The sequence below is a fragment of the Pseudorasbora parva genome, chromosome 13 (genome assembly GCF_024679245.1).
Source record: "Pseudorasbora parva isolate DD20220531a chromosome 13, ASM2467924v1, whole genome shotgun sequence".
Taxonomy (NCBI): Eukaryota; Metazoa; Chordata; class Actinopteri; order Cypriniformes; family Gobionidae; genus Pseudorasbora; species Pseudorasbora parva.
The window spans coordinates 27,300,072-27,314,913 of NC_090184.1; the positions used below are offsets into that span (position 1 = coordinate 27,300,072).

Here is a 14,842-nt window from a genome sequence, read left to right on the forward strand (position 1 = left end):
AATAAAAAAGCAACTAAAAATTATTTCAGTAGTAATAAATTCCAGAAGACCTCTGATAGAATTCCATTTTCATCTTTGACCCAGGCCGAGGGTGTAACAATAATCTCACATCAATGAAACCGCGTCTGTAATGTTTTGCTGTGATGTTTGCCTAAGTCTATTTGACTGGGCTGTTTTTGTGTTGTTTGGGATCTAGTTGACTGATGTAACGTCCTGCGTGATTGACGTTAAGTTCAGTGGTCATGTCTGATTTGTAATTGATCAAAGGTTCCCACTAGGGCAAATGTTGAGGTGTGTGAGAGAAACGAGTTCAGTAATAAGGTCACAAGACCAATCAAGAGCACACAATTGAATTGATTTGTGCAGGATTCCAGACCGTCAACATCAAGCACACACTGATGGATATTATGTTTCCTTACAGGTATTGTTTATTGTTTGTTATTATATTTCTTTACAGGTATTGTTTGTTGCTAATTATAGTGTCGGTCTGTGGTAATTTGGCAGGTCTAAAGTTAAAGGCTCATTGTGGTGGTTTGTGTGTGTGGTTGGTTATGTGCCCTGTATGAGGTGGCAATTGGTTATAACCAAAAATATATTCTATTGTTGGCTAGTTATGAATGTCGCAAACTCACTGTTGCATGTCAGATTTTGTCTGTCCGCTCTTTGAGTGCACAGTCTGTGGTTATGACATTCAGTCAGTGGTGTATAGCATTTATGTAACTTAAAGGTTGTGGTTTGATGAAAGATTAAATGAAGAGGGGAAACAATGAGCTTAAAGACATTCATTCGCACCATCTGTATTTGAGTGGAGTCATGTTTAGCAATACAAGGTCATTTGAAAGAGAATGGAGCACAATAGAGGTGTGAATGGCTTTGGGCCGGTCTGTTGGCTGTTCCACTGTTCTCTTGGTGCTAAATGTCAATTCTATTGAGATGCACACTGTTAAAAACTTAGAAAATTCAGTGGTTCTCAATCTTTTATTCCATGGCCCGTTTTGTCCACCACAGTAATTTTTAAAGGCCCCATTACAAGTTTTTGTGGATAAGGATTTATTTCTTTTTGCACAATTTCTACCCAATATTTTAGAGCTTGGCATATTGTGAAATGTTTTCATTATAAAATGCCCAAGATTTTATTAATTTACATGAATTGTACAGGTCAAGAAATCAAATCGTATTATATCATGGTTTTCCAAGACCATAGGAATCCTGGCTCTTCAGAGAAAAATAAAAAGTTAAGGGAGTTAATTACAATAATTGTTTTGATTTTAATAGCTTAGATTTTAAAGCTAGTTTTGTCTTATTTTATATAATTTTAAGTCATCTTGAAGCCCCTTTGTAAGTTTGCTGAAGACATTTGTTGAGAACTCAACCTCCCTGGTGAAAAAGTATGCTTTATTGTATTTCAAATATATTCCCTTGTAGTACATTCCATCATGCCCTGGTGGAGTTTTGGTTCCTTGCCACTGTCACCTTTGGCTTGGCTTGCTCAGTTGGGGACACTACAATTTTTATCTATGTTTTCAACTAAACATCCAAATAAATTTAATTACTATATTAACTGCAACTATATCACTGACCAGTGCCCACATTGTCGCTTTGTGATAAATTGAAATGAGCTGATAACATCATCGTTTTCTCCAGACGACTGGCCGAATCATTTTTGTTGCAATATTTTCCTGTTTAACACGGTGAAGCTGCTCTGAAACAATCGTCATTGTAAAAGCGCTATAAATAAAGGCTTTACATTGCAAAATATACTAGCAAAAATGGTACCATATTTAAATGTATAAAAATTAGCATCATGCTTTTACCTATTTTCACAATACAAAGTTTATCACACTTTAATTCACACTTTAATTAACTATCAATTACAATTTAGATATATATTTTAGATAACATATATATATATATATATATATATATATATATCTTTTTTTAAATATGCTTGGTGAGAGTTCTGTGCATTTTTTTTTAAAGCGTACTAATTTGAACATTGTTACTTTGCTACTTTAAAATATATTTAGGTATATTTTAAAGTGCATGCTCAAAATTGTCATTGTAACAATACACTAAAAGTATAATTTAAAAATACATTATTTTTTTTATTCCGAACCTGTAGTATATTTAAATTCAAATTAGATTTTAACTTCATTCAAATTCACTTTTGAATGATGTGTTAAAAGCCCATTTGCACTGTACAATTGGTTACTGTAATTGGGATTTAAGTATGTTTAGTAAGTTTACACTTGCAGTCATTTTAGAAATGGTACACACAAATCTATAATAAACAATACACCAACAGCACAGTCTAAAGTCAAAATCTACAGGTTTCTACAACTTCATCAGTTTTCTTCAATCAGTTTTTGTTGCTCACTGTCTGCAGCCAATCAAAACTGCTGATGGTACTCATTTGATTCTCCCTCGCTCACGAGAGGTTTGCGGGTAAAGCACAATGCTGAAGTACTTATTTAATAAAACAATGAAAGTAGAAAGTACATTGCTAATTTTTGGGAATTCGGGCCAGTTCAATCTAGTGACATCGCAGCCTGACCTTGATGGTGACGGTATCTGGCTCAGAATAAAATAGCCTACGTGACCTCGAAGAACCAGAGAAAATGCCCTGCTATTTGGAGGTAAGTGTGTATTGTAGCCTACCAACTGATTAAACTGTTCCATTCAGTCTGGCAAACAAAAAACTCTTAATTTTCAGCTTGATATCTTTTTATTTGTTTTTAGTAGTGGTTTATGGCACATGTATTGGTAAAACCAGCCCGTTTTCTGTAAAGAGTCATGCTATATGTTTGACTATTGAATCAATGAACGACTATGTACATGCTGTCCTACTACTGCTAATCCTCATTTACTGTTCAAAAATAATATTGATCCAATACGGGATTTAAACAGATAAAAGTAAACTGAAGAACATGACATCTCACCTTATCTCTTGTGTATTCTGTTAACAGATGCTGTTCTTCACGAGTTTCTGCAGTCAGCTGCCCTGCCTTTCATGTGTTAATGGCCATCAGACACAAGTGTAACAATGAGCAGTTCATCAGAAAACAGAACAATGTGCAGTTTGTATATCTGTATATGGGCTCTGTGTGGCCATTGGTCTAACCCTGTGGTCAAAAATGATTATTTTTGTTTTGTTTGTTTTTTAATCTTTTAGTGTTTTTTAATGAAAAATGTGGTTTGTTAATTTTGTTCAGTTTAGCTGAAACCATGTGAAGTTTAAATAAAACTGTTGCACTTGTTAATGAAGTATGTCTCTTTATTAGTAATGTTATATTTTATTTATTTTAATGGCCTTGAAAACAAATGCATTCAGGGAAAATGCGGTTAAATGGTAGCACATTTAAAATACTGTATTAAGTAAGTTGTTCAAAGTATATTGTAAAAATATTGTTATTGAATACAAAGTACCATGTTTAGTATTGGGAATAAGCCAAAGGTACTGCTAAGTAATATGTTGCATGGAATATTGTGTGTGTTTTTAAGACACTAATAATACATTTTTAATGTAATTATAACACAAATAAAGTACATAGAGTTTAACATCACTGACCAAGCATGTAATTAGTACCTGTAGAGGCATATACTAAAATTATACTAAGTATACTTGAAGTTGTTCCATTTTAGCTCATACAAGTATAAATACACTTAAAATAATGCTTTACTACAACTAAAATATATTTAGTACGAAATGAGTTGTTCCAAAATAACAAACATCAAGTTAACTAATAATTAACACACTCTGAGTATACTGATAATTAGTCTGGCTGCAAGTATACTTAGCATTTTTATTTTTATAGGATTAAAGACTCAATCATGTTTAGGTCAAGCAACAATTAAAGTTTATTCTTCCGCAGACAGATAAGAGAAAATTTAAGCCTTTTTATTATATTATTTGGTTTTACATGTTATAACAATGTAGTGGAACTTCTAAAATGATTTGCAAATTGGACTGGTTCTTGAGCATAACTCGCTCATTAATTTGTTTTCATCAGTGTACTAGAATGAATTTTGTTCTGTTCCTCACTTAAAGTTATTGTATAGTTTAAGATACTTACATTTATGATACTTTTAGAGCTTTTTTTTTGCCTTGAAGCATGAAAGCTTCTGTCCCCGGTCATTGTCAATGTAATTTTCATTTTTGGGATGAATTACTGCGTTAAATCTGAGTGGAATAGAACTCTTTTGAAGCCTCTCTTCGCATGTAAACGTTTAGTGTGCGCGTTAGTCCAATGTTTCCTCATCAGAGCTCTGTGGAGACCGATGTTGTATATATCAGAAACCAATTAACCTTGCCGTTTTTAAGCCCAACTCCCAGTCCTCAAGACATTGAAAGGGCAAGTGATTTTAATTTCTTTCAGTAAGTTCCTGTGAAAATTATTTTTTAATAATGATTCCTTATATACATTACTGTGTTCATGCTACTTGTTTCACTCATTAATAATTGATCAGGGCCATAAGAACTGCTCTTTCTTTGAACAAGTGATTGTTGGTCCACTATTAGATTTCCATCTGGCGTTATATTAAGCAGTCTGTTTCAGAAGCAAGTACTGCTGTGTGTGTGTACCTTTGTCAAGTGTACAGATGAATAAAATATGTCACTCAATACTATCCTTGCTGCTTTGCTATGTGTAAGAGAAGAGGGATTGTGAAAAGTACCATCATTCTGATAGATTTTACAAGGAATTTGGCTTCAATGAACTAAAACTTGTTGTTCAAACTTTTCTAAATGAACAGTCTAGAGGCCACACATTATACAGCAATGAATTGATTTCATGAGAGATTCACTTGATATCTGACGCCCAGATGTTGGGCGTTCTCTATCAGATTTCTTAAGAAGAGGAAGTGGTTTGAGGAGGATGCAAAAATATACATAGTCATAGTCTTAATAATGTGCTGGCCTTTTTTTTCTTGAAATTATAATGAATGTGGAGTTAAGATTTCAGGATTCAAAAAATATGTAGAAGTACCATAAAATTATGGACCATCCATAAGTCTTCTGAAGCCATACAATAAATGATCCATTCTTGAATCCATTCTCTCATGAACCCACCCAGGAGAAAAGATCATCTTGAATAATTACTTTATATTTCACTCTGTTCGGCACAGTTGTAGTATTCCTTCAGAAGATTTAGAATATAGTGATACTTTCATAATGTAGTTAAGTTTTTATGTCTTTTCTGAACCTTTAACACTCCTTTGCCATTTATTTGGTGGTGTTCCAAAAAAGTCAGTCATACTGGTTTGGAATGACATTTAGTTAAACTGGTTAAGTTCAATACAAGGGAGTATGTTCTGCTCTATTTGCAAAGAAATGTTGACGTAAAGTCTTTAACCTAAAAGATTGTACTCCAGGGCATAGATGTGTATTTTATCACACATTTCCCCTTGACTTTTTGGCCGTTAATGACTAAACATTAACACATGTACATTTTCCAGACTAAGACGTTTCAGGAAACGATCACTTCCTTCTTTTGAGATGCAGCCAGATGTAATGTCTATTGTCTTTTGGTGAAATTGGGTCAATAATCTGATGTGTACACCACTTATGCTTAACCGATAAGCTTTAGTATCGCACAATATACATTGTGTATTACCTGCTCCATTTTTAAAGTGCCCCCGTATTGATTCATGATTCGGATCGAATTTCAAACTGCTGAAATTACTTGACATTGGCGATCCGAATCATGAATCAATCCACTGTTTGAATCTTTATTTGAGGATTGAAAACAAAACCGGGAAATGTTGAATAAAGTCGTAGTTTTTGCTATTTTCGTACCAAAATGTATTTTCGATGCTTCGAGATTCTAATGAACTAAGGATATCCAAATCCTCCTCCACTCACTCACACCAGCTCAGAGATTTACTTGCTCAACTTTACTGTTGTAAATGCTGCACATTGGCATTGTGGAAATAATGATTTAATTCAGCCATACATGTTTGAACCAGTAACTTATTCAAAAGAAGTGTGCAAGAGTGAATTGTACAGGCTCGTCTACAAATCAATGTATCAGAATTAAGTAATTTAACGCCATCTCAGAGTCAGCTGCCTTCTAAAAATCAGTATCCTTAGAAACACTATGAACAACTTAGAACGTCAATGGAGAAAGGCATATAGTTCATTATAACATTGTAATATTCATCCCGCTATATTGCTAAATGTACCCTATTTTTCACAACAACAAAAATATACCGGGATAACCTGGCTTCTCTTGAGACTCCTTTGCTTTACAGCATAGGAATGATATGCTAAAGCCCGCCCGCAAATTGTTGTTATTGATTACAGCATATTTTATGACTTTTTTTTTTTTTTTACTGTAGTTTTAAGGTGAAAATACTCAGCAATGGTGTTATGATTTAAGACAGACCATGTGAAAATGTATATTAAAAACACCACTTAGACATATAAACATTAAAAACTTTATTAAAAGTTTATTAAATACTTTTTATAAAAAAAAAAAAAATCATAATTATCGAGTGGAGTCCAGTTAGCATCTTGAAAATAAGTAGACTTTTGTGTAATGTCTTAACTCTGGGCAGTCCAATCATGAGTCATATAATGAGCCATAGACATTGCAACATCTCATAGTCATCCCTTACACTCGATATAAAAGGTAAAATAGAGCTATAAGCTAGACAGCTGTAATTGGCTATATCTAAAATCTCATAGTTTCTAAGTGGGTGACTGCATTTTTCTTTTTACCATTCCATTTCTTATTGAACACTGTCACTGGCCTTTCTGCAATAATAATGTTCTCTTTTAAACATTCCACAGGGATATGCATTCAGTGTTTATAGATGTTTTGATGGAGGTTGAATTGAAGGTTTATTTAGATTCAGTAATGCAATCTATTTAGAATTCTTGGGATTTTGTTATTCTTTTGAGCATCTTAGAAATGCATAATCATGACCAGATTATATGTGACCCAGGACTACTTTATAATAAAAAAAATTATATATAGGATAATAATTGGCCGAGATAAAATTATTTGAAAATCTGAAAAAGTGGGGAGAAAAAGACTAATATTGGGAAAGTCGCCTTTAAAGTTGTCCAGATTAAGTCCTTAGCAACGCATATTAGTAATAATATTTTGTTTCTATATATACCATAGAACTTTACAAATGATCTTCATGGAACATGATCTTTACGTAATATCCAAATGATTTTTGGCATAAAAGAAAAATCTATAATTTTGAGCCATATTTAAATGGGTATTGCCACAAATATACCCGATGTCGTGATTGGTTTCGTGGCCCAGGGTCACATATAAAGTTTTAGGTTTTATTCGTAGTGATCTGTTTTGGTCAGTGGTGCCAGAGAGAACTGATGTGTACAGGAAAATCCAGTTCTACAAGCTTGTGTGAAGAACCATTTGGTATCAGGGACAGTGTAGGAAGGAAATGTTTCTTTCAGACTGGTTTAACCGTTAAGCCATAAAAACGAGGGTGTAATTTTGTATACTTGAGTTCTTGAAAGATTAATACTTATTTTTAACGACTTGTCAAGTTAATATTAGGATTGATGCGATAGTTGGGGTTAGTTACCCAGTGCTTGGTTGTACACAATTACATGCCTACTGTGGCTCTGTTTATTTTAGGTTTTATATAAATAAAAATCAATTAGTTAAGTTGGACAATGGATGCTACAATTATAAACTGCAAGTGTCTGCTCCATACAACATGAGCTGCAGAGTCGCAGCAGGAGTCAGATTTCACTTATTGATAGGTGTAAGGAGAGATGAGATGAATGACCGGGCGATGGTGGAGGATTTGGTGCACAACAGGTCCTGAACGTCCTTGACAATTATCGTATCTTGTAAAACATGTGGTCATGAAGGTTGGTGCATCGTTTGATTTTTAATGGTTCCAGTTCCGCTTATCAAATTCTAGTTTAAATTTTAAGGTAAAAAAAAAAACATGTTTATTTAAAAAAAACATTTATTCTAACTCTTTTAGCAAAACATTCAGCTGAATATTATTATTATTATTATTATTATTCAGCTGAATATTATTAAATTTCACTTAAATGCATTACAAATGTTATTCAGTCAAGATCAGCGAGTGAATTTTGTCTTAGTCTTGTTGTTTGATTAACAAATCAGAATATTTTGATATTATTTTGTGTGTATTTATCTGTTAAATTTTACATTCAAGAAGATATGTGAGACTTACATGCTTTTTCCAGGGTTGAGCACGCATCCAAGGCAATTCTTCTTCCACTTGAATGGTTTAAAACCACATTAAAATGCACATAACGGAATCAAAAAGAGGAATCAAATTTAAATTTATAACAAGTATCTGATTCCAGAATTTAAATGTTCAATTCCTGACCCAATCGGTCAGTGCCGCTGCTCTCTACACAGAGTAGCCTCTGATTACACGTGATGGCGGATTTGTGAATTATTTTTATTCCTGTACTACCAGTATACTTCCCTATCCATCATGCATTGTGGTGTCACGTGTTGTATCCTGAATAATAAAACATTTATATCGGGCTGTTTGAAAAACTTGTTTGATTGACATGTTCAACCTCCAAGAATTTCACTTAAAATGTCATAATTACATTTCGGATTTGGTTTCAGAGAGCAAAGTGAAAATCGATTGAAAATGTGAACAGAATATGGAATAACATTATCATAGTGTGAATGTAAAATTATACCGGTTTAATGGGATTTAATCAATGCCAGCTGATGATCTATTGACCAACTAGTCGACCATTCTGACTCAGCCCTACTTTAGATTTAAACGCAACACATGACCTACACTACAAGGTTAATAATGGACATCTGCTTCTTTTTAGTGCTGATTTTGTCTCTTGTAAAAAGCACAAGACCATCATCTCTCAACCTATGACTGGTCTGTATCCAGCAGCTCCCAGTGGAGAAATATTAGGCCATAACCTCTTCTCTTGAGAGTCTGACTGATATACACACAGATCTACTATGGAGGGCAGTTCAGGACATCCACAGCATCTCAGGAGACCGCTGAACCAGCAGCCTGTCCAACACTGCAGTCTCAGGGGGAAAGAGCCTCTTCATGGCTTAATTGGGCCATACTGAAGCATTCTGGGAGATTTGCAGGCTATTTAATATTAGCCTGGTATTCATGGTTCTTGAAAGGAACCCTCAACTGATTTCAGAGTTGAAAACAAGCAGTTTTTAAACTGAAATGATTTCCACATATGGGTGTATAAACTGTATAGAATAGATGTTGTAATAACGTACTGGTTTTAAAATCATGTTTGACCTCTGAGTATTGCAACATAGTGGTTCTGTAGTAACCAGAAATATTAATCTTTGCTTATGTTGTTTTTTCAAGGTTGTCATACACTTTATTAATGATTTATAAATAACTATGGAAGTTAAGCTACACTGCCCTTATGAGGGCATGTGCAAAGTCAGCGGAAAACAAAAACGCTTATTTAAAATATCTTGATCACAAAACACACACACAACTTAATTTTTCCTGTACAAGAGTCCAGTAGGATTAAATGCATACATTTCCAGAGTATTAAAAGAACAGTGGGTAGGAATGCACAAGTCTTATGTATGAGTTGATCTGGCTCCAGCTGATTTGGTATTCTGCTGGGGTTTTTGTTCCTCGCAGGTTTCATTTGAGTGTGTTAGGAAACTGATCAGCACTTTAAAGTACTCAAGCCTTCGGATGTTTTCAGACTCTGAGGTTTTATCTACATGTGATGGTCTTCATTAGCCCACTGCGCGTGAGTGAAAAAGCGAGTGGGCATTCAAGTAAATTTCTCAAGCATTTATTGTGGCTCTGTTTTACCTCCAGTGAGCTGTCTGTTATTTCTCACAGGAATTGTTTTGTGTGTGTTCTTCTGCTTTTTTAGGTTGTAATTTAAGATTTCGTGAGGCAGAAGTTATGTTGTGTCAATATTTGTGAGAGCCTGTAAGGAATTTGTTATGGGCGCCAGTGAAAGATGCTCTTTAGAGAAGTTGAGTTCAGCAAGGGTTTCTTTCTCAGAACTTTTCAGTATTGGTAGTGATGTAATATGTGTCCTAATTCTTAAAGATCGAACAGCTGCTTGGATGTCTCAGCGTCTTATAAATCATTGTTATCTGCGCAACTCTGCTGTGTATGACGTGCCCTAATGTTAGAAGAGAGATGTGCCATAAACAGTTTATAGAGGCAAGTGGTTGGTCGATTTAGATGTCAGTCAGGCGTTTTTTTGTTTTTTAAGCATATTTTGGTCATACCCTTCTGTGTGAATCAAGCTTTGTTCCTTGTCAAAAGTTTGGCTAGTCGAGACTAGAGGTCTTAGTTGTGTCTAGTGGCAGAATGACAGGAGCCGTTCCCCACTAGGACAAAATGTGCAGCCACTTTTGAAATGGAAAGTTTTTTTTAATTTTGCTATCTCTCATATTTGTATTGGCTTAGTATGCAGTAACAGAGTTAGTCTCAGTTCAACCTTCTTGAATGTTTGGCAAATCTTCATGTATTTGTTAGTGACAGCTGCTATCTTGGAAAAACAACCCTTGTTGCATTATTTATGCCAAAAACCCTGCTCACTGCACTAGATTTCAGCTACACAACAATTACCAATAATTCTCCTTCATCCTTTGAATGGTGGTACACTCTCATGCTTTTAGTTTCTTCAGACATGCATCAGCAGGCCTTGATAATTCCCATGATTCTGCAGATACCATATGACCTTATTCTTAAACCGGTTTTAACATAAAATTAAACTAAAATTGTCGTGTCGAGTTTTGGCTTCAGATTGATATGTTCTTCCGCGAAGAAAAACAGTTCCAACCTGCTTTAAGCCTTTATCTATTGCTGAAGATTTGCCATATGTCCTTGCTAAATGTTGAAAATGAATGCTGTGAAAGGGTTAGTTCACCCAAAAATGAAACCAAGCCTATGATTTACTCACCCTCAAGTCATTATAGGTGTATATGACATTCTTCTTTCAGACAAATACAATCGGAGTTATATTTAAAAAGTCCAGGCTAACGTTAATCCAAGCATTGTTGTAGTTGTAGTTGTGTTTGAAGTCCATAAAAAAGGCAGCTGTCCGTCAAATAACATGCTCCACATGACTCCGATGGGTTAATAGAGCCTTCTGATTCGAATCGATGCGTTTGTGTAAGAAAAATATCTATATTAAAAACGTTATAAAGGAAACCCGCCTTGAAGTCTTCCATTGTAACCCACGACTGTTTAAGCCACAAGATGGCGCCAGCGTTAAGCATAGAAGTAGTACCGGTCAAGATAACTCGTAGTACCCGTATGAGCGGTTGTTATCTGGAAATAACATACCGCTGGAATGCGCGATTGACCAATCAGAATCAAGTATTTCACAGAGCCGTGTAATAAATGGACATAAAATACAATGGCAGTCAATGAAAACCGACACTGTTTGATTACCAACATTTTTTTAAATATCATCTATTATTTTACACAGATGAAAGTCAGTCATAAATTGGACAACACATAATCGGAAAGAGCTTTATTTTTAGGAACAGTAATGCAGCATTTTCTCCCCCATACATAGTTTTACAATGAATATCATGACTTTTAGCAATATATGTCATCCAGTTTTTAGTAAGATGATATTCTAATATTGATCTAATCTAGCTTACTGCAGTGTGAAAGCCAGCGCACAGTAACGTTAACATAACTTTCAAATGTATTTGTAGTATGATTGTTTTGACCAAGTAATATAGCGCTGCCCCTAACCAGTAGCCCCTGAAGTATGTATGTCGCCCAACACATTACCTCTCACAGTAGTTGCATCATGGCAGCTATTTGAGTGCTCAGGTAGGTAAGTTCTGCCTGAAGCAACAAAAAGAAGATTTATTTTTTAAATGGGACTCCTTACCCCATCTGTTTTATCCTCTCTATTTGGACTCAGTTATAGTTGCCCATCTCTTTATGCTCTCCTATTTGCTTTTGTGTGGTTGGTTTATTTCCACACCCAATACATATTGCCTACCACCAATAATATTAGAGAAAAAGAAAGGCGTTCGCTGCATTGTTGCCAAGTCCACTGTGTTCTTTTGGTTGCGTGCTGTTTTTTCATGTCCGTGGGTTGAAGCAACCCCAATATTTAGCCCCAGGAATACAAAGAACCCTGCCAAAAAAGGCAGATTTATACCCCACAACATGATTTTTAGCAGGGGACCTCCACCCGAGATGGGATTGGTCTTGTTTCAGGCTAGTTTTGAGTAGCAATTTGCCAGGTTTTCTTGTGAAAACCTGGCAACCCTGGTTCGCCGCGAAAATTATAAATCAAAATGGTGTCAGACTTAAAACAAATGCTGCGAAGATTACTGTCGAGAAATGACACATCAGTTGTGGTCTCCGATATTTATGGACGGTCATAATTTTTGTGGGACTGAGATGGGAGAGATTTGAAAATCCACTCCTGTGTCACCCTCTAATACCAGTCTAGACCATGACAGTTTACGCTGAAAAAATAACCTATTTTTCTGCTCTGAAGCCTGAGAGACTGTGTTCATTGGAGGCAATGACAGTTTGTGTGTGAAGGCATGTTCTCAGAGATACCTGTGGTGGGAAGGACATTTGATGTTTCCAGGTCTCGTATGTATGCGTGTTTTGACATCAGCACGGTTAAAGAGTAACTGACTATAGCAGTAATGCTCAAACAACAAGCTGTTTACACAGTGTTTTTGTTCACGCTTTGTTCATTCACATGCTGTACTCTTGCTCTGTCCGCGTGGATAACTTTCTCTGAATTGGACCTTGTCCAGTGTCATCTACAACAGCGTCTGACACCGTTCACAGGGTATGGGGTGGAGATCTGCCATGTGAATCATCTTATTTTAGTCTATGTTTGTGTGCGTTCTTCTCTAAATTCTTCTCTATCTCTCCTCACAGACTGATCCAGTGCGCTTGAAGCTCAGCTGACTCTTCTCTTCTTCTTCTTCGCGGTCATCATCCTCATCAGTGTGTGTGTGTAAGGATGCCGCCAGCGACAGGAGGGCCGGTGGGCTACACTCCTCCCGAGGGTGGCTGGGGCTGGGCAGTGGTGGTAGGGGCCTTTATCAGCATTGGCTTCTCCTATGCCTTCCCCAAATCCATTACAGTGTTCTTCAAAGAGATCGAGGTGATCTTCAATGCCACGAGCAGCCAAGTGTCATGGATCTCATCAATCATGCTGGCTGTCATGTATGCAGGAGGTTAGTTTCGTGAACTACTTTTGCTTTACTTCTGTCCTTCTTGGTTCTTTATCTCTCAATCAGAAATGAATTGTCAGTTTACTTAAAGGTGCCCTAGAATGCAAAAATGAAATGCTGTTTCATGCATACTGAGCTTTTAACCCTGTTAAAGACTTGGATTCCCATCCTAAACATAGACAAAGTTTCAAAAACTAATGTTGGACATATGATGGAGTATTTCTGTGTTAAAAATACTCCTTCCGGTTTCTCACAAGTTTTGGAGAGTTTTTTTCGAGTATGGGTCGGCTTGACGTCGATAGAACGGAAGGTCCTTGTATGGGCCGTACGGGCTCTTCTCCCGGTAGGGTGCGCGCGCGTGCGATTAGAGCGAGAGAGGAAATGCACGCCCATAAACACTCGCTCAGGTGCAGATCCAGTCGTCCGTGAACACTTATGTCGTTATAGTCCGTGCCGCGCTCCACTTTATTCCTATGGGTGACGTCGAGCGACTTCAACGCTTCAGCACAGCATTCTGGGAAGGCAGCGCTGCATTTGAACCGATTAGAACGCAGAAATGACGGGAAGCTTCACAACATCGCTTCAGTCGCATCGCAAAGTGGAGTTCCACGGTCACTGGTAAAGAAGTGTGTTTTTGACGGAGCGGTCCCAGCGATAAAGGTTCGGTCCTGCTTTGGAAGCAGCCGGTGAAAAAAAAAAAAATACATGAAACTACATTTGGCCATCTAAAACCATTGCGTTTTTTGGAGGGATTTCATTGAACTAATGGCATTGTAATCGTCTAAAACGCATGCTCTGGTTACTTGGGGCGATGTCAAATAACAGTCACATGTTTCAGCATGTTACAATAATTATATGGCTTGAGTTAATATAACCTATTCCCTAATCATTAGGGCCTAATGAATGAAACTGTTTGTCATCATACAGACTGCCAGTGTGAATGGTCTCTCTCTCGCCCTCTCTGTTCATTGTGTGTATATGCGTGCATGCGGGGAAGGAGTTGGATTTTCAAATAATAATCAAATAATTCCCATCGATCTTTGAATATTATTTTTGCTTGAAATGCCCATCCGTAGAGAGGAGGCAGTGCCTCCATCACGCTATGATGGCTATTGTGCAGTTTACGAGATGAATCAGTCATTTTTTCGTGCATGTTCTGTATTCGTAAATTGATGAATTTAGCTTTTTATTAAAGGCACAGTATGTAAGATTTTAGCATTAAAATATCTATACAAAAACACTAGAACAGTCTTATATATATTTTGTTTACTTGTTTGCTTACATTATCCCAAATGTTTCCAGCAATGTTTAAATCCAGAGAAATCTCCAATTTTGCACATTTGTGATGAACCACAATTATTAATTTTCATTTGCTGGTTCTGTCACCAAAGATAACGGCATCAAGTGAAAACGGCTGTGGACGTGAACACAACGCCACGTTCCATCTCTGCGTCGTCAAGTTTCATCTTTGTTATTGTTTTGAGTAAGCAACATAGTGGTGAAACTATTGCTGTGCATTAAATAGGAAGCCTAATTAAAAAGTAAGTAAAACTCGCCCAATTGTTAAGCAGTTAATCATCTCACAGCTTTGTCATGTCACATTCCAACCTAAAATGACTTGAAACCATAATATGTGAGGGTTTTTAGTTCTTGCAAACAGCTGTGCC

At 36.3% G+C, this 14,842-nt stretch overlaps 1 protein-coding gene across 2 annotated transcripts in view; it reads left to right on the plus strand.

The window, feature by feature from the left end:
• slc16a1b (solute carrier family 16 member 1b) overlaps positions 1-14,842 on the plus strand; it is a 40,700-nt gene that overhangs the window by 1,623 nt on the left and 24,235 nt on the right. The window contains exons 1-2 of one of the 2 annotated variants that reach the window (XM_067413653.1): positions 12,650-12,784; positions 12,877-13,178. In XM_067413653.1, coding sequence (XP_067269754.1) covers positions 12,962-13,178 — 217 coding nt within the window. In that variant the 5' untranslated portion in view covers positions 12,650-12,784; positions 12,877-12,961. Of the gene's footprint in view, positions 1-12,649; positions 12,785-12,876; positions 13,179-14,842 lie in introns of those variants that run through there. The other variant, XM_067413652.1, reaches the window with a different exon arrangement.